This window comes from Suricata suricatta, chromosome 8 (genome assembly GCF_006229205.1).
Source record: "Suricata suricatta isolate VVHF042 chromosome 8, meerkat_22Aug2017_6uvM2_HiC, whole genome shotgun sequence".
Classification (NCBI taxonomy): Eukaryota; Metazoa; Chordata; class Mammalia; order Carnivora; family Herpestidae; genus Suricata; species Suricata suricatta.
The window spans coordinates 119171068-119195435 of NC_043707.1; the positions used below are offsets into that span (position 1 = coordinate 119171068).

At 59.5% G+C, this 24368-nt stretch overlaps 1 protein-coding gene across 2 annotated transcripts in view; it reads left to right on the plus strand.

Annotated features, from left to right (window-relative positions):
• The window catches only part of SDC3 (syndecan 3), a 35418-nt gene extending 11591 nt beyond the window's left edge, over nucleotides 1-23827 (plus strand). The window contains exons 1-5 of one of the 2 annotated variants that reach the window (XM_029948972.1): nucleotides 12957-13216; nucleotides 14777-14894; nucleotides 17272-17885; nucleotides 18995-19286; nucleotides 19671-23827. In XM_029948972.1, coding sequence (XP_029804832.1) covers nucleotides 13064-13216; nucleotides 14777-14894; nucleotides 17272-17885; nucleotides 18995-19286; nucleotides 19671-19837 — 1344 coding nt within the window. In that variant the 5' untranslated portion in view covers nucleotides 12957-13063 and the 3' untranslated portion in view covers nucleotides 19838-23827. Of the gene's footprint in view, nucleotides 1-12956; nucleotides 13217-14776; nucleotides 14895-17271; nucleotides 17886-18994; nucleotides 19287-19670 lie in introns of those variants that run through there. The other variant, XM_029948973.1, reaches the window with a different exon arrangement.
• Nucleotides 23828-24368: the final 541 nt, after the last annotated feature.

Consider the following 24368-nt stretch of genomic DNA (forward strand, 5'->3'; position numbering starts at 1 on the left):
GCCGTGTGTTCCTGAGGAAGGTGACAGCTGGGCTCAGGGAGGCCAGGCAAGGTGGTCCCTTCATTTAACTGTTTAACCTGATCCAGACCCAGAGTCAAACATCTTCAGCATCTCTGGGAACCCTGTTTCTGGCCAGAGCATTTCTGGACCAAGTGGTAAGATGAGGCCCAGCCATGAGATGCCAAACCTGGCCCCCCTACCCCCACCCCAGCAGGGATGGGGGTGGGGAACCTTCCAGGAGCAAGTGAGGCCTGAGCTGGGCATTGAACGTGTCAGTGCCTGGGCCTTTGGAAAGGTGCAGGGACATTTTTGGTTGTCACGATAATGGGCTGCTGCTGGCATTTCTGGAGGGGGGGGGCGCGGGCAGGGCTGCTAGGTGGTGGCAGTATCCTGTCCAAAGGGCTATTCAGCCCAGGTGGCAGCAGCATTCTGCTGTGAAATGCCATCAGGTCATGAGACATGGTGAGGGGGCTCCTGGTGGGGGTGAGACTGTCCCTGGCACACTGTGGGGGGACAGCCCAATGGCCTAGGGCCCAGGGTAGTGGAGGCTGTGTGGGCTGGGTCCCCCTTCACTCCTCCCCCACCACTGGTGCTTTCACAAATGTGTGTAGAGGTGGCTCTGATGGGGGGGGGGGCACTGACTCCACTCAGGCTCTGACCATGACCTCTGCTTGGCAGCTCGGTGACCTTGGGCCACTCACTGTACCCTTTCTGTAAAGCTGGGTGACAAGTGTCACCCTGCAGGGCAGTTGCTATGATTGGGTTGTACTTAGCCCAGAGCAGAGTAGGTTGCAGTGTCCAGAGCTGGTAATCGGGACTGGTAATACTGGAGGCACTGGTCATGAGAGGCTCTGTCCCCATGGAGGTGACGGTTGTGACCCATGTCCTTGTCCTGGAGTTTGGGGAACAAGACTGAGTCCCAGTAGCAGCCCGTCTGTGCCATCTAACTTTGAACCCCTGTTTCCCAGTCTGGGCCCTTCTGCGGAAGCTGGGCGGGCCCCCTGGGGCTCATCCGTCCAGACTTCCGGTGGGGGGGGCGGGCGCTGCCCTGGCCTGGAGGTGGGCTGGCCAGGCTGGTGTGACTGGGGCTTGATGGTTGGAGCCCAGGGCTGGAGCCACTGACTTGCCTGCGGGGGGTCAGGTGATGAGCTAGGTGACACCTGAAAGCACTTTTAGTCGGGGAAGCCATGTTCAGGTGATCTGTGAGAGGCGGAGGGCCTGTCTCATCCTTGGGCTGCAGGGCACGTGGGGCCAGGGCACTCGGACCCTAAATCCCTAGTGGGCATCCGGGCTCCCTCTGAGCTCAGTGGCAGGGGCTCTGCCTTTTGGCCTTGGACTAAGGACGGGCTGGCTGGAACAAGGGTGTGCGGACCCCAGGAGGCCCGAGGATGATGTCAGGGGAGGGCACATGGGGCCCTGGGGTTTTCTCTGGTACCTGCCATGCCGTGGATGGGACTGAGGGCTGGGGGCTCCTGGTGGAGGTTTTGGCTTCCCGCCCTCGGGATCCTTTGTGTCCTCCGCCCGCAGTCTGTGCTGCAAGGCTCTGTGAGGTCACCCCTTCCCGTCTTAGAGACCAGGTCAGGGACCCGAGCAAGTGGTTGGGACGGGAAGGCTTGCCGAGGTGGTGGGCTGGAGCCAGCGGACTAAGTGGGTGCAGGCTTCGTGCCTGAGTTCTGCCTGGGAGGGGTGTTGGGGGGGGACACTGAGCACCTGGCAGACACAGGCCCCGCCCTCAGGACAGATGGGCTGCTGTGTGGAGAAGGGAGAGCGGAAACCCGCCTGGGGAGAGGGTGTTGGTGGCTGCTGGCTGAGATGGGTGGGGACTGGGACCCGGGAGCCAAGCGGAGGGGAGCATGGGTGAGGGGTTGGCCCCCGAGACATGTCTGCCCTCAGCACTGCTTTAGGCACCACAGGGGACAGGGAACAGATGGCTCAGAGGCAGAAGTGCTTTACCTCTAGGGACCTCATGCCTATCCCTAAGGGCTGCCTGGGGTCAGCAACATGGACAGGGGACACCTCAGAACCACGGAGGGCTGGAGGTGGGACACTGGGGGAACGGGGCAGGGGGAGAGGGCAGCCAGCCTGAGTTTAGCACTGCCACCCTTCTCCTGGGTCAGTCTGGGCCAGGCTGCCCCCTCCCAGTGGCCCCACCTGCCAAGTGGCCTTTGACAAGGTACAGAGGAGGCCATGGCCATGCGGGGCCTGTCCCACTGGGGTCTGCAGAGTCTGCGTGTGCCCTCCTGGGGGTGAGCAGGGGCAAAGCTGACCTCTTTGGCTCTGCTGTGTGACCCTGGGCAAGTTTCTTGCCCTCTCTGAGCCTCAATCTCTCATCCATTCTTTCCACCCCTCAAACGACAGCTTTATCGAGATCGAACCCCCATACCATACGATTCGCCCACCTAAAGCATCTAGTTCAGTGGTTTTTAGTACAGAGTCATACAACCATCACCAATTTTATAGATTTTTACCAGCCCCCAAAGAAACCCTGTACCTTTTAGCAGTCATTCCCCATTTGTCCCCAGTCCACTGGCCCCAAGTAGCTACTTACAACTTCTGTCTGTATGGCTGTGCCTACCTTGGACATTTCGTACGAGTGGAATCACACAACACATGGTCTTTTGTGACTGGCGTCCTTGACTTAGTGTCACAGAATCGGGGCTCGCCCTCGTGGTAGGCTGCACCAGCACCAAGCTTCTTTCTCAGTTGAGTCCCATTCCGTCGTGGGGATGTTCCATCTTCATTTATCTTGCAGTTCGTGGGCACCTGGGTTTTGCTCCTTTTTGGCTATTATGAATAATGCTGCTATTTTTTTTTTTTAATATATGGACGTGTGCTTTCACTTCCCTTGGATATCCACCCAGGGCACAGAATTACTGGCTCATCCCTTTGGAGAAGCTGCCAGACCCTCTTCCAAAGCGGTGTCCTGGTTTAGATCCCCGCCAGGGCGCAACGCTCCAGTCACTCCCCCTCCTCACCGACACTGGTTATTGCCCCCCTTTCTGGTCACCTTCACTCTGGCATCCGTCCGTCCCTCGGGTATTTATAGAGCGTCTATATTTGACAAGGTAGGGTGCTCACTGCAGAGTTAGCAGGAGGACTTGTCCCTTGAGGAACTGTTTGGATTCAGTGACACAGTATCTCCAAAAACCTCTGTGTGCCTCGTGATGGGCGATAAAGATGGGCCCAGGTGGAAGCTAGGGGTGGCCCGGAACCGCAGGACCCCAAGAGCAGAGGGAAAGAGGAAGAACCTGTGTGTGCTGATGACCTCCCGTGTGTCACAGCCATGGCTTCAGTCCTCACCACCCTCTGGGCCGCATTGTCTTGTTTGCAGACGGGAAAACTAAGCTTCAGGCCAGGCAGCTTGCCCCAAGGTCACCCAGCTGAGAAAGTAGCTGGGGCTCTGGGCCAAGAATCTGTTTGGATAATCTCACTTAATCCTCCCAGTGCTTTGAGGTTGGCTCTATTAATATGCCCACTTCACAGGAGAAGAAACAGGCTCAGAGAGGTGGGCGCACTTGCCCAGGAGCACACAGCTCCCGGGGGCCAGTGGGATTTGGGATTTGGACCCAAGCAGTCTAACTTCAGGGCTCCTGCTCATTGCAAGGGCCTGCCTGGGTCCCAGGACTGAGGAGAGGAGGGGAGAGCCTGGGCCTCCGTCTGTCCCTCCCCTTTGCCGATCAAACCCACAGGGCTGCACAGAGGGTCCTCTCTGGTCGGGGGGCTCTGCCAGTACCCCCTCCCCCCAGTTTTTTGGTCTGATTCTTTGCTCTGCACCTCACTCTCCCATCTGGGCAGTGGCGGTGGTGGGCCCCCACCGGAGTCTGAGTTTGGCTCATTCCATCCCTTGGGGCGGGGCAGCTCTGGGCTGGGGGTGGGGCGCAGCGTCTCCACCACCACGTGTGAGTTCCTGCCAGGTTATAAATAACACAGCAAATGGGATGGTGAGGGGGACCACAGCCCGATTCTGCAAGGAGGCTGGGCTTGGACACACACACAGATGGGGACGCTTTGGGGGTGTGTGTGCGTGGTGTGTCCTCAAGGTGCGTGCTGGCATGAGCCTGGTGAGTTTAGGGGAGGACGTCAGAGCTGCGAGGTTTCCCAGGACAGCTGGAAGGGCTGGGCCCGCCTTGGGCTGACTACAGGGTGTGTTCAGTTTCTTGGGGGAAGGCTGGGGGTCCCCTGGCTTCAGGTGGCCCCCAAGATCAGGCCGAGAGGATCCCTTTGCCCATTGGGCTAGCCTTCTTTCAGGTCCTGGGGGCATGAGAACCAGACACGGGGCCCTGGGTCCTCTACGTGCGCCCAGCACCTTCTCCACCCCCAGGCCCCACGTCCACCTGCATTGCCCCCCCTAACTCCATTCTGTCACCTGCCTTCTCTGTGACCTTCAGCACATCACTTGACCTGCCTGTGCAGTAAGGAGGACCATTTAGCCTCCTGTGTGAGGAGCCTGGCCTTTAGCAGGTGCTCAGTAAATGCTATTTCCCGCCCTGCTCCCCACCAGCCCGGGGCCTGGTTGTAAAGTGGCTAGAATTGCAGGCTCCACTGGGAGCCTACTAATCTGCAGGGTTTTGCATATAATTTGCATAGTCATTTTATGAAAAAAATATGCTGGCTGAGTCAGTTTCTCGTCCCTCCTCCCAGCTCAGTTGGAGTCCTCCCGGTTGGCTTTTGGAGAAACCAGGGAGAGCCTTTGTCCAGCCCTGCCCCCCCGCCCCAGTTTTAAATGTGGGGAGACTGAGGCCAGAGGACAGGGGCCCTTGCAGGATCACGTAGTGACTGGAGGTGGGGAAGTGGGTGACGTGGGTCTGTTGAAGGGGATCCCATTCACCGTGTCCATTGAATAAGGATTGATGGAGGGTGACTGTGTTCCAGAAATGTTCTAGGCCCTGGAGACAGGAGGGGCCTTGACAGACCCGGTCACTGTCCCCAGGAGCTTTTGCAGGGGGAGATAGACATTAGACAAGAAAGTGATTAAGCGAATTTTTCAGGCACTGGTGAGCTAGGAGACAGTGCTGGTGTTGACAGAATGATAGGATGTATTAGGAGGTGATTTGGGTGAATTTGGTGTGGGGGGGCGGCTCTTTGTGCTCTGAGGAGGGACAGTGTCACGCCCTAGCACTTAACTGCCTAGTGACTGCTCGGCACATCACAGCTGGCCTCTTGGTCTATGGGGAATCACGATTCCCATTTTGTAGGAGGGCAAACTGAGGCCCAGCAAGGTGAGAGTGCTTGACGGGGTTCCCTGGAAGCCAGGACTGGAACATCGGACCCCCTACTGGGCTGTCCCTTGGAGGCGTGTGGGCCCCAGGAGTGGGCAGGCAGGCTGTCCCCTTGATTGTTCCCAGGGCCACTTGCAGAGCCTGGAGACTCAGTCCCAGAGGGAACTGCCCTTGACTCATGGGCTGATGGGAGGGGCTGCTCCCCTGAGCTGTGCCATCCGTCAGGTCAGGTGAGGGCTTATCCTTCATTTCTACTCATTCCCAGACGTTCAGTCTGTCAGTCCTGTACAGGGTGGGGACTGGTGGCGGTGTGGTCGCACCCCAGGACCTTTCTGCTGGGTCAGCCTCCAGAGGGCCAGGAGTAGGCTCGCACTACCGCACGGAGAATGTGGTCCTCGCCGGTCAGCTCATTCTGGGTTCAAAACCTGCCCCCACTGCCGTGTGGTTTGGAGGTGGCTTTACCTCCGTGAACTTTGGTATGCCCGTCTCTGAAGTGGGGAGAATACTCCTCCCTGGGAGGGTGTTTGTGAAGGGAACTGAGGTCTGGTGTGCAGGGACTCTGGCGCACACTGAGGGCTCCCCCATGGGGGGACATGGTAAGGGACAGAAGGGCCCGAGCCTCCTTTGGAACAATGCCCAGGGAAAAGAGTGTCACATGACACACCGGGATAATCTGCACGCCCTCTCAGGGTCTCAGGCATTCCCTGAGCCAGGACCTGGTGTCAGTGAGGCCAGGGTTCAAGTACTCTTGTGCCCCTGCTGGTAGCCCCCCCCCCCCCATAGATGAGGACAGTGGTGCCTGCCTCCCAGGGTGGCCAAGTGAGTTCTGTGAGAGCTGGGAGAAGGGGGGAGGGGCTGTCCACGGGGACGTGGGGTGGGTGGCCCTCTTCCCCTGGTAAATGGCAACATGGTGGCAGCAGTCCCCAAGAAGGGGCTTCCTGGTGTGGGCCAGGCAGGTGGCTGGGACAGGGAGGCTGCTCAGGACTCCTGTTTTGGGCTGAGCTTCCTGAGGACATACCTGTCGCACAGAGTGTGGGGCCCAAAGTGCCTAGAATGGTGCCTGGCACCGTAGGTGTCTCCTAAATCCTGTGTGCAGTGCAGGCAGGTGCCGGCTGGGTCGGGGGCAGGGGGAGAGGCTTCCAGGGGCAGGGACAGCATGGGGCAGGCCTGGGAGTGCCCCGCCGGCCCGTCCCCCGGCAGGGTTTCGTGTGGGGGTAGTGGAGGGCTGGGCAGCTGCGGGGAGGAGGCCTCAGTGGGTGGCCCTGCTCTCAGGCACCAGCCTGGGGACAGGAATAAATGAGCAGCGTGAGTCAGGACGGCCAAGAGGGCGGCACTGGACCAGGCAGGCGGCTGGGGCTGGCGGAGCAGTGACGGGGCGTCCCAGCCTGGGATTGGGGAGGAGGGCTGCTCTTCCCAGGGTCTGGGCGGAGGCTGCACAGTGGGCGGCTGTGTGGAGCCAGCCTGCACCCTGCGCTGGGACAGACCAGACGACAGGGCCAGGAACTGGGCTGGCAGGAGGAGACGAGGGTGGGTGAGGTGTCCGGGCCAGCGCGCCACGGTTCCATGCCCAGGGAGGGAGCGGGGCCCTGCCAAGCCATCCCGCTGGTGCTGAGATGTGCTGCCCAGGCCCTGTGGGCTCCTCGAGGCCTTTGTGTCCTTCCCGTCCGTTCTGCGTGTCCTTCTGTGTGCCTGTGAACTTCCTCCGGGACCAGCTTCCCGGTGGAGTGTCTGCAGGATGCAGGGACCCAGGAATTTCCAGACTGGAGAATGGCGGGATGGGGACACAGAAAGAATCTTTTTTTTTTTAAGTTTATTTATTTTGAGAGAGAGGGAGAGCGCATGTGCATGTAAGCAGGGGGGAGGGGCAGAGAGAGAGGGAGAGAGAGAATCCCAAGCGCCCCTGGCTGTCAGTGCAGAGCCCGAGGCAGGGCTCCATCTCACAGACCCTGAGATCTTGACCTCATTCGAGATCAAGAGTCGGATGCTTACCTGACTGAGCCGCGCAGGCACCCCAGGAATGTGCTATTTCTAATCATCAGAGTACTCTGAGTTTATCGGAGAACATTTAGAAAATACCGAGTCCTGAGGGAGGAAATATGAAAACCAGCCTGCCGTCCCTGCACCCGCAGAGTCCCTGGAAAGCCTTAGTAGGCATCAGGGTTTAGAAATTTACTTTCGTCGGGGGTTCTTTAAAGCAGGATCGCATTCTCCATTTTTTTGTGCCTGGTGTTCTGAACTTAACAATGATAATAGTATTCGGAGCCAGCGTTTACTGAGTGATTCATTAATGTGCCGGAGTCTCTGGTGAACCTGGGGTGGGTCATTATCTTTGTTTACCAGGAAAACCAGGCCGGGAGCCTCAAGTGCCCGGCCAAGGTCATGCAGGTATGGAGAGACAGAATCATCTGTGTGATCCTGTCAATAGCCGAGCCCCATTGCCTCCTGACAGCCAGTGCATGCATTTCCCCATGTCCTTAAATATTCTTGGAAACCAGTAAAAATCAAAAGCCTTCTGTTGCCCACTCATGCCTTTATAACAACCTGATAAAAGACCGTGGGCTTCTGAAAACTCGGTTATTGATCGCTGCGTAACGTTCCAAGGTATAGTTATGCCTGAATTTATCTAATGAGTCCTCCTTAGTTGGGGAGGTTGGTTATTTCCACTTTTCCTCTCTCATGAATGACATTCCCCCGGATCTCTTGAACTGGAGGACTGGTTTCCTGGTTGCCCGGAGCGTCAGAATCAGAAAGGGCCTTAGACCATCAAGCAGACGAGGTGGTGGAAGTATGGAGAGGGGGCCGGTGTGGGGCTCAGAGGCTGTGGCCTCCTGAGCTGGGAGCTGCTTGCGCTCCGTGCGCTCTGTGGGGCCCTGGCTGGGTGTGGACGGGGGCTGTGCTGCCCAGGAGCAAGGGGATTCTGGGGAGGTGGGGGTGTCGCAAGGGGTGAGGAGGGGAGAAAGTGAGAAGATGATGGGGTTTGGGTGTGGGGTGAGGAGTGCCCTATGCAGAGCACTGGGCTGAGATTGGAGGTTCATGTCTGGCACAGGGCAGTGGGACAGGGGTTGGGGGGGGGTCTGTCAAGTTCAGCCTGAGCCTTCTCTGCTCCTCCCCCATGCTGTCTCTCTGGCGGCCCCTTCCCCAGCAGATGCCACCTTGGTGCCCCTCACCCCTCCAGCAGCAAGTGAATGTTCCGGGTGCTGGGTTCCCAGCCAGGGCAGCTGTGGATGGGCGGGGGGGGGTGGGGGAGGACTGAGGCATCCCCCTTCCTGGTCCCGGCTCTCCATTGTTAGCCCCCTCGGCTGTCCTGCTGCCCAGAGCCTGGCCCTGGCCCACATTCCTACCGTGATGCTCTGGGTCTCCGGGTTGGAGCTGATGAGCGTGAGGGGCACGGAGTTCTCACAGGACCTGAGGGCCTTCTGGGGACAGGGACTGGTGGGGACAGAAGCCGTGGGGACCCAGGGGACTCTGCCGGGACCACCCCGCTCCATTAGCTAGTAGTTACATCACTGCTGGTCTCCGGACTTTACTTCCCTGAGTGCGGATTGCAGGCTCATTCCCCACCCCCACCCCTCCTAGCAGGGCCTGGGACAATGCAAGCCTTTTTCCTCTGAGCCTCAGTTTTTACATCTGTAAGAAGAAAGGGTAGAACTCCGTCATCACTCAGGCATCACGCGCAGACGTGTGCCGTGGTGAAGCTGACAAACAATTATGGTGTGCCAGCTGTGTGATTATTGTCCCCATGTAACCAGAGAGAGGCTCAGAGAGGTTAAGTAACTTGCCCAGGGTCACCCAGCACGTAAGCCAGGCTGGACGTGAACCCAAGACTGTCTGACTCTAGAGCCGGGCTCCCAGCTCCTGCTCACACTGCCTCTGGGCACCAAGAGCATGGGGCCCGAGTCTGGCTCATGCAGGGAAGGAAGCTTGGGCAGAATTAATTATACTTGATTTTATTCTTAGCTTTTGCAGCATGATTAGCTGTGCCCGGGGGTGCTGGGCTCCTGGCCCCCTGCCAGCTGACCCAATTTGTGTGTCTGCGTCTGTTTCTATGCCTCGCCCTTTCTCCCCACTCATCCAGCCTCTCTTTTCCTCTCTGCACTCTCCCCTGCTCTGTGGCCTTGGCAGTGCCTCTTAACCTCTCTGGGCATCTGCAGCATGGGGGTAGCTACTCTGATTCTAGTTCCCACCATGAGGATGGTGAGGCTTGGATGAAATAAACTCTGCAGAAAGGATAATGGAAAGGTGAGCACGTAGCTGACAATAAAAGCAACTGTGTTGATTTCTTCAACTCGCGCTGGGCCCTGTGGCCGGCCCGTTACCTGCACGATTGAACTGGATTCTCATGGCACTATTCACACTATTATCGGCACCCCCATTTGATAGATGAGAAGGCTGAGGTCCTGAGCGATTCAGAGGCTTGCCTGACGTCCCACAGGGAGTAAGGGAGTGGCTGATCCACTCTGGCTTAAACGTCTGTGCTCTCCTGTTTCTCAGGGAATGTTCTTGGAGGGGGAGGGCAGGTGACAGGGGCTGGGCTTGAGAGACCGCAGACTTCTAGTCTGGGAAGGAGGCTGGGGGCAGAGGGAGGCTCCCTGGCTTGCTCCCTGCATGCCCCCCCTGCACTGGGAGCAGGTGGCTGTAAGGTGAGGAGACACACCCGAGGTCCACCTGATTTGGGTCCCTCACCCTCCCCAGCTGCTCTTACACTCTGGAGGGGATCAGGTGGGGGTGAGCGTGGGGAGGAATGCCCTCTGATCACTGTGAGAGTCCGCGTTCCTCTCTGGGGTGAAGCCATGAGGCAGCTCAAGATGGAGAGGTAGGGAGGCGGGCAGCAGGGAAAAATGGCAGGGGCGTGGCAGCCTGTCGGGAAGGGCTCACCCCAGCATTCTGTGTGCTTATTGGTAATAAGGATGCGTGGTGCCTGTGTGTGTTTGGAGGAGACTGGGGGGGTGCGGGTGTTGGGGGCATCTGAGAGCAGGGTGGAGGATGACTCAGTGGGCCCTGCTCCTGGGTGTCTGGGAGCACACGGTGTGTGTGTGCGCGCGTGTGCCAGGGTGTGTGGATGGTGTGCGCCATCAGTGTGTGTGGAGGGCTGGCTGGGTGCTTCTGAATTGAGGTCGTGCAGGGAGGGAGTGGGGCCGAAGGGCACAGGTGCAGGAGGAGCAGCACAGGGTTGGGAGCTTAGAGCTTCCTCAGGTGCTTGGGGAGCCTCCAGTTGGGCTCCTGGGGTTGGTGGTGGCAGGAAGCAGAAGGTTCAAGGGCTTCTGTAGGGGGAGGGGTACTGCCTGCCACTCACACCTCTGGTCTGTGTGGTGGGTGTGCGACACACAAGCGGGAGCAAAGGTGGCTCACAGGCCGTGAGGTTTGTGCCAGAGTCCCGTAGGGGGGGATCAGTGTGCGCCCTGGGCAAGGTGGGTACCACCCATGTGGTTAGCAGATTTTGCTGACACTTGTGCGGGGTCTGTGCCCGGGGTCTGTGCCCAGCTGTATTGTCTAGGAGCTGAGGTGGCACATGGCCTGGAGTCAGTAAACGTTGTTCACATGTGTGCAGGCACAGGCGTATGCACCAGGGGATGGATGGATAGCGACGTGTTTCTGTGTGTGCGTGTGAGGGTGCGCATTGCCTGCAGGCTGCAGTGTGTGGGTGTGTCAGGCGTGTGGGTATGTTTATCAAGCACGGGGAGCCGGTGTGAGTTTACCCAGGGGTGGGGCGCCATGAGGGGCAGGGGCAGGCCACAGGGTCCTGGGGCTTTGGGATTCAGTTCTCCTTTAAGGGATAGTGCCCTGTAAGTGTGCTAATTATGCATGGGATTATGCAAATGCAGAGGTCGCTTGGGGGTTGAAGGTTGCAGTCACCATTCTCCCGGAGCACTTTGTGACTCCCCAGGCTTTCCTGCTGCCTCAGCCCCCAGCCCCCCATGGCCGCCAGCTCTTTCTTCCCTCTTCCTGGTCCCCTGGGAGCTGCGACCCCCTGCAGTGTTCCTGGGGGACGCCCACTGAACCCTCACCCCTCCGGTTGGCCCAGGGAGGGGTCAGGCTGGCATTCAGCTGTGGGGGGGAGCTGGGCAACGTGGCATCCCGCACTCCCCACCCCCACAGGTGTCCCTCACATTAAGCTTCCCCCAGGGTGAATTCAGGGGTGACTGGGCTGTTGGCCACCCCTCCTTCCACCTCGTCTGGGGGTCACTTACTATTCAGAAAGGATGTTCTCTTGGATGCGGGTTTGGAAAAATAACAGAGGTGGCCCCTTCCCCAGCTTTGTCTGATGGAGCGAGGCTAAATTAAGATGTGAGAGAATTCGCTCCCGCGCCGGCCACTCTCCCCTTCCTGCTTTGTCTCTTGCTCAGCTCACCGAGTCCTCCCTGCACTGCCCCCTCCCGCTCCCCCCTGTGCCCCTCTGACCCCTGCTTCCCTCTGCCCTGCAGTCTCCCCCCTCCCCCTTCCCTGTCATCCTCTCTATTCTTCCTCTATCTTTCCCTCTCCTGCCCACTCCCCCATCTCTGTGGGGAGCTGGAGCTCCTGGTCCTTAGCGTGGAGGAGATGGTCACCATGGTAACGGTTGTCATGTCGAGGGCTACAGAGCTAGGAATGAATAGTATCTAGGTGAGAGCTACCTGAGTAGAGGCTCATGGATTCACAAGAGGCTCCATGCTTGTCTCCGGGCCTCAGAGCTGTCCGGTGTGCGTCCCCTCCCAGTGCCTGCCCCCCACAGTGTGCCCCTCTTTGTACCCAAAAGCATGCGAACACAAGGTGCTTCTCTGTGGCTGCCTTAGGGAGCACGTGTCAAGGCGTGTCTGTGTATGTTCTCTCTCTATCTCTGGGAGCATCATTTTAAGAGCCCGTGTGGCTTTGGGCGGGGGGGGGGGTCTCTGGATTTGTTCAGGCCCTTCCAGGAGCAGGCTATTAGGGGTTATTGTATGGCATTGGTCACCAAGGAATCTCGAGGGTGCCCTGTTTTGGCTCCCATGGTGACTCCACAGTTTGGGGCATCCCCAGAGACCTCAGACTTCTTAGAACCGCTCCTCCCAGCTGCTCCCTGGCCTTTCTGGAAGGATGGAAAGACAGTGAAGATGGCTCCACTCATAAGGGTCGCATCCTGCTGTGTGGCCCTTGAACAGGAATCCCGCGTCTCTGGGTGTTGGCTGCTTGCCTAAGAATTAGGCAGAGTGTCTGCAGGGGGATTCTGGCTTGCTGGGCCAGCTTGAAGAGGCTGGTGGTGCGGGGAGCCTTCTGTCTCCACCCTGGGGCCTAGGGGGCATCGTTCGGTTCGGGCAGTGGGGGCAGAGATGGGAGCTGGGGCAAGCTGGGTGATAGCAGCTCTGAGCTCCTGGAATGTCTAAGACCGAGAAAGACCCAGCAATTAGTCACGGGAGCAATTACACTAATTGTTCCACTCCATGACTCACTGGTAGCAAGTAAATACTGATTAATTCATTACTTTGCGTGTGTTTGTGTGTGTGTGTGTGTGTGGTAACAGGGGTGGGGTGGAGGGATGGAGGGAATCTCCTGGCTCGCTGCCCTGGCTCTTGCCCCAGCTGCCCTGGGGAGGGCAGTGCAGCAGGTGGGCAAGGCTGGGGCTGGAAGCCAGGATTGGGGTGCTCTTGCAAGCCATGTGCAGACCCCAGAAGGGGGCCTGTCAGGGGGCTGAGGACTGGCTGGCCCAATCCCCTTCCTGCTCACACGCCTTTCGTGGTTCCCACGTCAATCAGAGGGTACGAACGCTCACTCTCCCTCAGGTCTGCTGAACCACTGAGTTCGGTATTCACGATGTTCTGACGTGTGGTCAGGATGAACGGTAACCAGTTTCCAGGATGGAGGTGTCACCTGGCCACTGAAAGCCCCCTGTGATGGGGGGCTTTCCCAGCTGCAGCTCCAGCCCTGCCCCCGCTCGCACCCTGCCCCGGGCACTAGCCCCATCTCCCAGCTCAACTCCGTTCCTTAATGGGCATTTCCTGAATACCTACTGTGTGCCAAGCAAGGTCCTGCCTCCATCCATCGAGGTACGGTTCTGTGGGGCGGGCTGTCACCAAACAAGGCCACACCCAAGCAGACCCAGCTCATAAGTGGTGATAGATGTGAATTCGGAACCATAGGATGCTCTGAGAGATCAGCATAGGGCGGACCTCTCAACAGAAGGGATAGACTGGAGGTTAGCTGGCCAAACATTGGACGACTCAGGGATGGGAAGGAAGAGTGTTCTGGGGGCGGGGAACAGCCTGGCAGGAGAGACTGGGCACATTCTGGGAATAGAGGGCTGCCACCGTGGCTGGAATCGGCACCTGGAGGGGTGTAGAGGGACCCTGGATGGGGCTGGAGGGCGGGCTTGGACAGTCCTGGGAGCGAGGGGTGCATTCCCCACCTTGGAGCCTTTTCATGTTTCTCTTTCCTCTGCTGGAGATGCCTTTCTCTCTGTTTCGTTGGTTCAGCCCCAAGTGCGAATCCTCCAGATCCCACCACCAGGAGTTAGTCTCACTTTCCTGGGGGAAGCCCTCAGGGGCAGGGACTGTGGCTTGGCTCAGCCTCCAGCCAGGGTCAGAGGTGTGGCAGGAGATGGGGCCTAGCCCGTCCCCTGGGGGGGGTGCCCTCCTGCCTTGCTTGCCCCTTGTGCTGGCGCCCTCCAGCGTTGCAGTGGGGAGGGCTGGCCCCAGCTCCAGGCCTCCCCAGCTTCTGACACTGGGAGGAAGGAGTCTGGGGAACCTTCGAGAAGATCCTTGCACCCCTCCTGAGGGGGAAGTGGCCTTTGGGCCCTGAGCTCACTCATGCATCGAGATCCTTTGGCCGGGGTGGGGGGGGGCACCTTCCTGTTTTGAGGAGGACCCAGGGCCAGGGCTGGAGCCTGCACTCCCTTCTCTCCCTCCCCCCACCCGCTCTTACCCAAGGTACTTCCCTCCCCAAGCCCCCTTCCCTCCCCATCTCCCTAAACCCCATGTCTGACTAATTGCACTGCCTTGTGGGACTTTGAGGTCTGAAACTTTGGGTCCCCAGCAGAGTCTGAATCTCATCGAGTCATGTGTTCTCTGGTGACCTAGGGCAACTGGGTGGGTCTCAGTTCCCTCCCCTGCGGAAGGGGCTGGTGGCTGTGGCCACACCGAGTCCCGAGTCCCGATAACCTGTGCCCAGCACGTGTTGCATCTCAGGCGTCCTGGGCGCCATACACGCCTCTGCATCCAGCAGGCTCGTGCCACCGGGCAGCCAGCACTGCGGGCGAGGAGTGCAGCGAGGTCACCCACTTAGTAAGTGACGAAGGCAGGACTCAAACCCAGCGTTCTTGCTCTAAACCCAGGTCTGCCGCACAGCAGCTCTGATCAGGGCATCGGGGAGCGGCCTGGGGCCCCAGTGGGGGCCGCCAGGCAGGAAGGTGGCTACTGCCCTGGCCCCTGGATGGACAGGAAGTGGCATTCAGGCCCGCCCTGGCTCTGTTTGTCCATGTGTTGGTCCTGCCTGATGCCGTCCTGTCCCTCACTGTCACTTGGCCCGTGAATGTGTCTGTGGTCCCTCTGGGCATGTCCAGGCCAATGGCCTCAGGCGCTGAGCTCTGTGCCTGCCTCTACCCCCCTCAGGCCCAGCGCTGGCGCAGTGAGAACTTCGAGAGGCCAGTGGACCTGGAGGGCTCTGGGGATGATGACTCCTTCCCCGATGACGAGCTGGACGACCTCTACTCTGGGTCGGGCTCGGGCTGTAAGTACCTCCTCCCACCCCGCCACCCCCCGCGCCCTACGCCCCGGTGATGCTGTCTGCCTCCAGTGCCCAAGGCTCTGGGATGGCTGGGAACAGGGGCTTGCGCAGGCTGGCTTCATCATGGTGGGTGAGGGAACGGGGTTGGGGGTGGGGGAAGCTCCTGGGCCACAGGCACCCGGAAAGGCAGCCCGTCCTTCGGGTCCTGGCACCAGGGCATGGAGACCTCCAGCTCAGGACTGTCCACTCCCCACAGTTCCGTCTCCACCCTGCTGGCATCTCCCCGCAGACCTCCCACCTGTGTTGGGGAGCCCGGGCGCCCCTCAGTAACGCGGTTTGCAGGACTGCCCCGGCCTCTTGGAGGAATTTAGTAGCCACTTCTCGGATTTGCGGTGGCAAATCCTCAGCAGAAACCAGTTGCCTGACTCAGCTTGGGCTCCTATCCAGGCAGCTATGGCCCAGGGTCAAGTTCAGGGAGTGATGGAAAGGGGCGGAGGCTGCCGCCGCTGGTGCCTGGGAAGGGCCAGGGGAGTAGTGCGCGTCGAGGGGGCATCTTCCCAGCCCCCGTTTGGATCCCAGTGTTGGCACTTGGCATCTGTGCTGCCTTCAACCACTCTCCGTCTCTGAGTCTGCGTATCCTCACCTCCTGGGGATGACAGAATAAATATGCCTTCTTCCCAGAGCCTCTGGAAAGCTTCAGTGTTAGATGTCGGGTCTGGAACAGAAAGGAACTCTAAGGACAGTAGAAAAAACGAGGTGTGTGATAGGGGCCTCTGGCTGGCTCAGTAGGAAGACGATGTGACTCTTGATGTCATCATGAGTTGGGAGCCCCACTTTGGGTGTAGAGATTACTTTTATTTATTTTCTATTTATTTATTTTACTTTTTAAAAAAAGATTTTCTCTTAATTTTTTAATTTTTATTTATTTTGAGAGAGCGGAAACACAGACTTCGAAGCAGGCTCCAGGCTCCACGCTGTCAGCACAGAGCCCGACGTGGGGCTCAAACCCGTGAACCATTAGATCTGACCTGAGCCGAACTCAGATGCCTAACTGACTGAGCCACCCAGGCACCTCTCTTGATTACATTTTTAAAATTTGTATTTATTTTGAGAGAGAGAGAGAGAGTGCACAAGTAGGGTAAGGGCAGAGAGAGCATGAGTGAGAGAGAATCCCAAGCAGGCTCCACACTGTCAGCACAGAGCTAGAACTCACGAGCTTCGAGACCATGGCCTGAGCCTAAGTCGGACACTTAACTGACTGAGCCACGGAGGTACCCCAAGATTACTTTCTTTTTTTAAAAAGGGGGGTATGTGCTGAGGTTGGGCCCTGGGAGGGGACAAGGCGGTCTGACGGGATGGTAGCAGGTCTCTGTGCTGTGCACCTGGCCACCCACTGTCCTCGGCGTCTCGTCTCCCTGCTTTAGCCCTACTCCATTTAAGCCTCTTGCATGTTAATCTTCATAAAATCCATCTCTGCTGGGTCATGTCTCTACTCCTGAGCCTCTCTGGCTGCTCTGTACCCTTCCTCTGCCTGGTCAGGGGCCCCGGGAGGGGGCTGTGTCTTCTTTCCCTCTGTCCCTTATTTCCTCCCAGGCCCCTTCACTTGTCCTGGCTCAGAGTTGGCCAGGTTGCTCAAGCATTCCGCTGTAGGAAGGGCTCCTTCTTCTCCTTGCTGTCCTCCTGTGGCCTGTGCCTTGGAGATAGCTTTTAATGTGCCACCACCTCATGCTTGTGGTAGGGTTTACCCAGGTCTGATTTTTCCCAGAATGCCACTCCCCTGCTTTCCCTCAACTTTTAGCAAGATGTGCAGCCCGTAGGGCTTTTGTTGCCACTGCCTGGATGTAGCCTGCCACTAGGTCCAGGGTGGGTGCTCTAGAAAAATCAGAGAAGACTCCCTGGAAGAGATGCCCCCCCCAGAGGGAACTTTTGGCTAGGCAGGGAAGACTTAGGGAACACACACCAGGCACCAGCCAGCTGTTAGCCTGTGGCCAGGCTGTGCTTTACTTCTTTCCCTCGTCCTGTCCTGGGGAGATTGTACAGAGTAATGGTGGGAGCTGCCCCCTCTTTTTGTTAAATTTTTTAATGTTTATTTATTACTGAGACAGAGGGAAATAGCATGAGTGGGGGAGGGGCAGAGAGAGAGGGAGACATAGAATTTGAAGCAGGCTCCAGGCTTGGAGCTGTCAGCACAGAGCCCGAAGTGGGGCTCAAACCCACAAACCATGAGATCATGACCTGAGCTGAAGTCGGACACTTAACCGACTGAGCCACCCAGGTGCCCCTGGAGCCGCCCCATCCTGATGGCCATTGCTTACCTGGGGCCCTCATGTCCTCACCGTCAGCCAGCTCCCTAGCTCTCTCCTCTTCCCCACCCCCTCAGACTTCGAGCAGGAGTCGGGCATCGAGACAGCCATGCGGTTCAGCCCAGATGTGGCCATGGCAGTGTCCACCACCCCTGCAGTGCTTCCCACCATGGACATCCAGCCTGTGGGCACCCCGTTTGAAGAGCTCCCCTCCGAGCACCCCACCCCGGAGCCAGCCACCAGCCCCCCAGTGGTGACGGAGGTCCCAGAAGAGCCCAGCCAGCGAGCCACCACCATCTCCACGCCCACAGCTACCACCGCTGCCACAACTGCGGGGTCCCTGACTGTGGCCACAGTGCCCGCCACGGTGGCCACCGCCACCCGCAGTGTGCCTGCGGCACCCCCATCCACGGCCATCACCTCTGTCATAAGGACCACCGACGTACGGAGGCTCCTGCCTCTTCCGTTGACCACGGCAACCACGGCCCGGGCCACCACCCCAGCGGCGCCCTCCCCTCCCACCACGGTGGCTGTCTTGGACACGGAGGCCCCAACACCCAGGCTGGTCAGCACAGCTACCTCTAGGCCAAGGGCCCTTCCCAGGCCAACCACCACCCAGGAGCCTGACAGCCCTGAGAAGAGCACCTTGCCCCTGGGGACCACGGCCCCTGGACCCACGGAAGTGGCTCAGGTGAGTAGATTGGGAGAGGATGGGGAGCGAGAGCAGAGGAGGGTGCAGCTGGGCAGGGCAAGGACCAAGAGGGTCTGGACATGAGCGAGACACGGATAGAGAGGGTGAAAGAGGCCAAGACTTGAGGGGGGGTGAGTCACAGGATGGGGTCAGAGGTGGAGGTGGATGGGGACGGAAGAGAGACTGTCCCTGGGGCTTAAGATGTTGAGACAAGATACAGATGGGGAAGGAATTGGGTGGAATGTGGTTGGTGCGGGTCGGGGCAAGGGCCTGGGTAGGGCCAGGAGCTCAGGAAGTCACCGATTCTTTCTGTACACCCATTTCCTCACCTGGGAGAAGGAGGAAATAATAGGATGAAGATCCTAGTGTTGCAGGAATCATCCAGAGTACCTAGAACAGTACCTGGCCATGGTAAACCAGTAAACCTGTTTTGTCATGGTCATGGTCATCGCTGCCGTTGTTAGTCTGAGGGTGACTAGCGGGGAGGCCTAGGGAGAGGAGAACTCTCTGCTCACGTGTGCGATGTGCTGCCCTGGAGGCGAGCTGAGCGGAGTGTTCCCGTGTCCTCCCTCCCCCTCACACCCGCCCTGTGGGGGGCACTGCATCCCCCTCCTTCTACAGACCAGGCCTCAGCAGCAATGGCAGAGTCGAGATCTGAGCCCCACAGTTGGCTCTAGAGAGAGGCCAGGGTGTGTGTGTGTGTTGGGGTGTTAGGGGAAAGGTGGGGGAGGATGAGGATGTCAGGAATGGGGGGGATGCGTGGGATCAAGGAAATGGGAGCAGTAGCCGAGTCCCTGCTGGGTGTGCCGGGCAGGGAGGGGAGGAAGCTGCACTGATGGGGGTACAAGAGCCCTTTGCAGCCAGCCTCGTGGAGGGAGGAGGGCCCTCGGGTAGAGGTACCTTCACGTCCTGTCAGCCCTAGTGACTCCCACCCAGCCCCTGCGGGATGCAGACCCTGCCCTCAGCCCCTGTGTGCAGCGGGGGCGGGGGGGGGTGCTGCCTGGGGCTTCATAGATGCTGGCCATGTGGGAAGGAGAAACACGAGTGGAGTGCCCCATGGCAGGAGGGGCTGAGGCCTGGCTCCTAGACTTATGCCCCCCTCTCTACAGACCCCAACTCCAGAGTCCATCCTGACCACGATCCGGGATGAGTCAGAGGTGCCCGTGAGCGGGGGCCCCAGCGGGGACTTTGAGCTGCCAGAGGAAGAGACGACGCAGCCAGACACGGCCAATGAGGTGGTGGCTGTGGGCGGAGCCGAGGCCAAGCCATCCCCTCCACCTGGGGCACTGCCCAAGGGTGCTCGCCCAGGCCCTGGCCTCCTGGACAATGCCATCGACTCAGGCAGCTCAGCCGCCCAGCTGCCTCAGAAGAGCATCCTAGAGCGGAAGGAGGTGCTCGTAGGTGAGGCGTGGGGCCTGCCCAGAGTGAGGCAGCGGTTGGGCCTCAGTTTGATCTCTGAGGCCCTGAAAAGAGGTCAGGGCATGGGTTTCTAGGAGCCTAGTCTCCTAGGAAGGGAACACTGGGAACTCAATCTCCAGAGCCTCCTTCTGGTTCCTCCTTCACCTTCCCCTGTCCTGGGGTCTGACCCTGCCTCCCTCCTACTTTTGGTGAAGTCTGTGAATGCCAGCCTGTGCCACCCGTGTTAGAATCGGCTTCACTCCACCCCCAGACTCAGATTCAAGACTCTCCGTACCCTCCCCGTCCAGGGCCCTCTGCCCTCTCATCAGGTTCTAAGCTGGTCCCACCTTGTCTTTAGCCCTTGACCTCTACCTTCTTCCTTCACAGCTGTGATTGTAGGTGGGGTGGTGGGCGCCCTGTTCGCTGCCTTCCTGGTCACTCTGCTCATCTACCGCATGAAGAAGAAGGATGAGGGCAGCTACACATTGGAGGAGCCCAAGCAGGCCAGCGTCACGTACCAGAAGCCTGACAAGCAGGAGGAGTTCTATGCCTAGCGGAGCCACAGTGCCTCCCATAGCCTCAGCGTCACCCCTCCGCCTAGTCCCCGGCCCGGCCCCACCAGCCCTGGCCTGGGACTGAGCCTGGGAGGGAGCCTAGCCCAGGTTCATCCCTGCCCGCCCTCCCAGGGTCTGCCCAGACTGCCAGCCTCACACAGATCTTACCTGAGGGACAGGGGGGCGTGACCATCAGCCCTTGACTGTGCCCTTACGAGCTCATCTCTTGTCCCCTGCCCTCCCCGCAATCAGCCTGGGGCTTCAGGACCTTGTGTCAGCCGGACAGGAGGAAGGAGGCTCTGTATTGGCTGGTAGAAAGAAGGGGTGGGGCTTGAGATGGGCTCCAGGCCCCAACCTGGCCCCCCTACCAGGGCTAGCTGAGGTCTCCTTTCGGAGGTGGAGGAGCACATGGGCTGATTTCTAGGACAAGCTTTTGGCAAGCTCAGCCCTCAAAATCATCGAGACACACCACAGCCTCTCGCTACTGTCCCAGCAGCCCTCTCTGCCCAGGAGAGACGGGACCTCTCGTCACCAGCCTGTTCTGCCCTGGCCTGTCCAGGGTTGTGGGGCCATTCTCCCCTCGCCCCTGCCCAGTGCCCGTGTACCGCAGGCCTCACCTCATCCCAGTGTGCCCCTAAGGAATGGACCTCCTCTGGACGGGCAGCCACTGGTGAGGTGGGGCTGGGCTGCTTGGGCCTCCCTCCCTCTAGCAGGTGCCCCCTGCACGGATGCCATCTCCCACACCGTCACCTGTAACATCACATGCCAAGACAAAAGCGTGGGATGACAAAATCTGACGCAGTTCCCACCACCCGCCAATGCAGACACATCACAGACACATGCTTCCAAAGATGATGTTTATTCTCATGTTCTTCTCACGTCCCCCCCCCCCATGCTTATAACAATGCAAGCCGCTAGTCATCGTCACCTGACGGTGACAGTGTGGCCTGGCCCTCTCTCGGTCCTCCTCCCCCATGCACGTGTCTCCAGCTTGCGGGCTCACTGGAGAGGGTCGAGCTGGAACCGTCAGCCCATATTGGGTCCCCTGAGTTGCTCTGCCACGCTCAGCCCCTCACCGCGACGCCAACACCCACCACACGGCCGCCAACCCCAGCATGTCAGATACAACCCCATGTGGATGCACAATCTTACCCACCCTGCCCCGCGCTTGCGCTGGAGGGGAACCAGTGGGCACGTGTGGGGGGGAGGGGGATGTTGCCACAACCCCTCCCCCCCAGGGCATTGCACGTTGGTGGGATGGGTGGGGCCTGCTCGCCTCCTCTCTGTAGCTCGCCAAGGGGTAAGTTCAGGGCCAGTCACACCCCGCCCCCTGCCTCTAGCTAGGAGCCTTGCTGAGGAAGGCAGGCTGGTTTCTGGAATGCGACCACCAGGCCGTGAAGTGGACTTGGGTCACCCAGGGCCACAAGGCCTGGGTGGGGAGAGGGGTGTGCGGCCTGGCTCCCGGCCTCCCTGAACCCTCTCCTGCTCTGAGCTCGGGGCTGACTCTGCCTCCCAGGACACAAGTCTCCAAAGTGCCTGCGAGGGTGGGCCCTGGTGACTGGGCCTCCTGCACCCTCCCCGGGGCCTCGCTGGGCCCGCCTTGGTCCCACCCTGGGGTCCTCCTCTGTGGACACCTGCCCACTCATTGGCCAGACAAGATGACGGACCTCCCAGCCGCAGCTGGATGGACCTGCAGCTGGAAGCAGGCCATCCAGCACACTGCCCCAGGCCGGGAGCTGAGCAGGAGGGGTCAGGGGCGTCCCAGACCTCGGCCCACCTCCCCCTTCTGTGTTACCCTTGGGCGGGGGGGCCACTTCTGTAGGTATTTTAAATGTAGGGTCATAGATCTCTTTTGGGGAGGAGGGTGTGGTTGGTGGGGGCTCCTGAGGCCACAGGATGTGGTCTGAGTTGCGGTTGGCTGGTGCTCACCCCCCCCACCCCATCCCTCACTTTGAACCCAGATTAAAGTCAGGAACCCAGCTTTTATTTCTCTTCCCTTTTCTAGACTCCCTGACAGCAGATGTCTGCAGGGTGAGGGGTGGGGGTGCCCGAGGCGGTGAGAGCAAGGCTCCAGGGAACTTCCACACCCCATCTTTGGCACCATCCTGCTTCCGGGCTGGGGCTCCGTCTTTTGGACTCAGTGTCCCCACTGGGCAGGGCCTGGAGGCCTGTGAGGGACCCAGTTAGTCCCAAACTTTGAGATGGGCTGGAGTGAGGGGAGGCACCCTGAGCCTGTGATTTGGTGAAGGCGAGGCGGCCTGGTCAGTCTTCCCTGGAGCGGAAGAGCTGTGGGCCAGGGGACCAAAGTCCTGGCCTCCCTCTACCCTGCTTTCTGGTGGGCTGCTGTCTGGGGACCAGCAGCTCTGGTGACAAGGCCTGGGCAGGCCAAGGCTGAGAAGCCAGGGAGCATGGAGGGGAGGGGACGTGAACCCAGGGATGGTGGGCATGGGGTAGGAGACCCCTGCAAGGGCCACACATAGCCCATGGAGGGGCGGAGCCCAGCAGGGATGGATGAGCTGGGCTTGGTTGGGCTGGGGTGGGCTTGGCGTGGCCCACAGGGATGCAGTCTGGTCCCAGCAGGCCTGACCCCACCACGTCCTGAGGCCTGGCTTCTAACTTAGGACTTGGGGCTTTGCCTCCTGGCACTGGCCTCTTCTCTCTGTCCTTAGCATTTCAGAGAAGGGGCCAAGGGCCTTGTTCATGGAGCCCTGGACCTGAGCCCAATGCCCAGGCTTTTATCCTCATGAAATTGAACACAGTCTGACTGGCCCAAGTGCACTCTGGCCAGCCCGGCTCGGGCAAGGCAGTCCAGGAGAGAGGTCGGTTAGAAGGATGAGCTGGGACTCTCCCAGGTGCAATGTGGGTGCAGGGCTCTCACCCTGCCTGGGCGCAAAATGGGATGCGTGCAGCACCTGCCCAGATAGGCACGAGTGTGCCTGGGGAGGGTGTCCCGCAGGGCCCTGGCATTTCCTAGAAGCAGGGCACATTCTAAAGCGGGGGGTGGGGGAGCTTGTGTGGCTGGAGAATCTGGGGCTCCAGCTGCCAGGGAGGAAGGCTGGGGCCTAGGGGGTTTGGGCCCACGCTCCAGCTGTGACTTCTAGAACCGAGGCTCTGGCTCCCTGAGGGGCCATGGGAGGGTACCTTTCCTGAAAGGTTTGTCCCCTTGCGCCCTGGAGGTGGATGGGTGGTAACCAGGACTGGGTGAGGCAGGTCTGTGGTCGGGGACTTGGGGCACTTGGTCCAGACCACCACTGGGGTGGGCAAAGCCGTCTGTCCAGGTTTCCAGGCTGGGGCCCCAGGAACAGGAAGCGGGCCCATCTCTGCCTCTTGGATGGGGCAAGAGTGGCCACCACCTCCTGGGCTGTCCCAGATTTCTCCTGACAGCCACCACACTGGACTTGCTTCCTCAGGCCTCCTGCCTGTAAATAGAAGCCCACGCACTGTACAGATTTACAGAGATGCCGAGACCGGGGCCCGGAGTGGCCGTCCAAGGGCAGATGGGGCCAGTACCCCCAGTGCCCCTCCCCCCGGCAGCTCTGTGCGCCCAGCCCCAGCGTGGCAAATACATGTAAATATTTTTCGTAGGCGGTGTGGCTCCAGAGAGTCCCCTGAAGACAGTGTCCGTCCTGTGCGTCCTTTCTCCTGTACAGAGCCCTTCACGCCCCCGGCCCCGGGGTGGGTGGGAATGTGTCCTTCCCTGCCCCCAAGCCTTCCCTGCCCTCTCCACCCCCCCCCCAATAACCTGTTTATTAACCATACCTGTCCTGAGTTCATGGCCAAATCTCTAAATAAGGAAAAGCGGAGGGGAAAAGACTGGAAAAAGAGACCCAGGTGCCTGCCCCGCCCCCCGGGGGTCCTCACCTGTCCCAGCCTTGTGAAGGAGCTATTTGGGGTTTTTTGTTTGTTTTTCTTTTCTTTTCTTTTCTTTTTTTTAACACTTCCCGTGCTGTGCCCATTTATAAGAGGAAATAAACTTAAGCTGAAAGGATACCGTGTGGCCTGAGTGTGAGATAAACGGGGGCTTTGAGGGGGACAGCCCGTGGCCTGCCACAGACAGCGACTTTCAGAAGAAACAGAACGAAGCAAGGAAAATTGACTGGCAACCTCTCCCGGGAACCATTAGGGCGAAAGCTGCCGTTGGCTGAGTGTTCAGGAAGCCACGAAGCGGCCTGTGGTCAGGCCGCGTGGGGGCTGCGGTTGGGCGGGGGCCAGGCTGTGGTGGCGCTGGGGGCCCTGTGGTCCACCCGAGGGGGAAGGAACTGGTTTCAGGCCACGAAGAGAGCGTGTTGGGACCACAAGGTATCGGAATCAGATTGCCTAAGGCCAGACGGCTTTGGGGTCAGGAGCCCTGGGGTCAAGCCCAGGTGCCATTTTCCCAGCTCTGACTCTGGAGCCGCTACTTCCGAGCTCACGGAGCCTCGATGTTCTCAGCTGTGAAATGGGTAACAGTTGCCATTCTCGAAATGGATGGGGTAAGGATTCCATGAGGTAGAACGCTCTGCCCAAGGCTCGAACAGAGCAGAACCTCAGG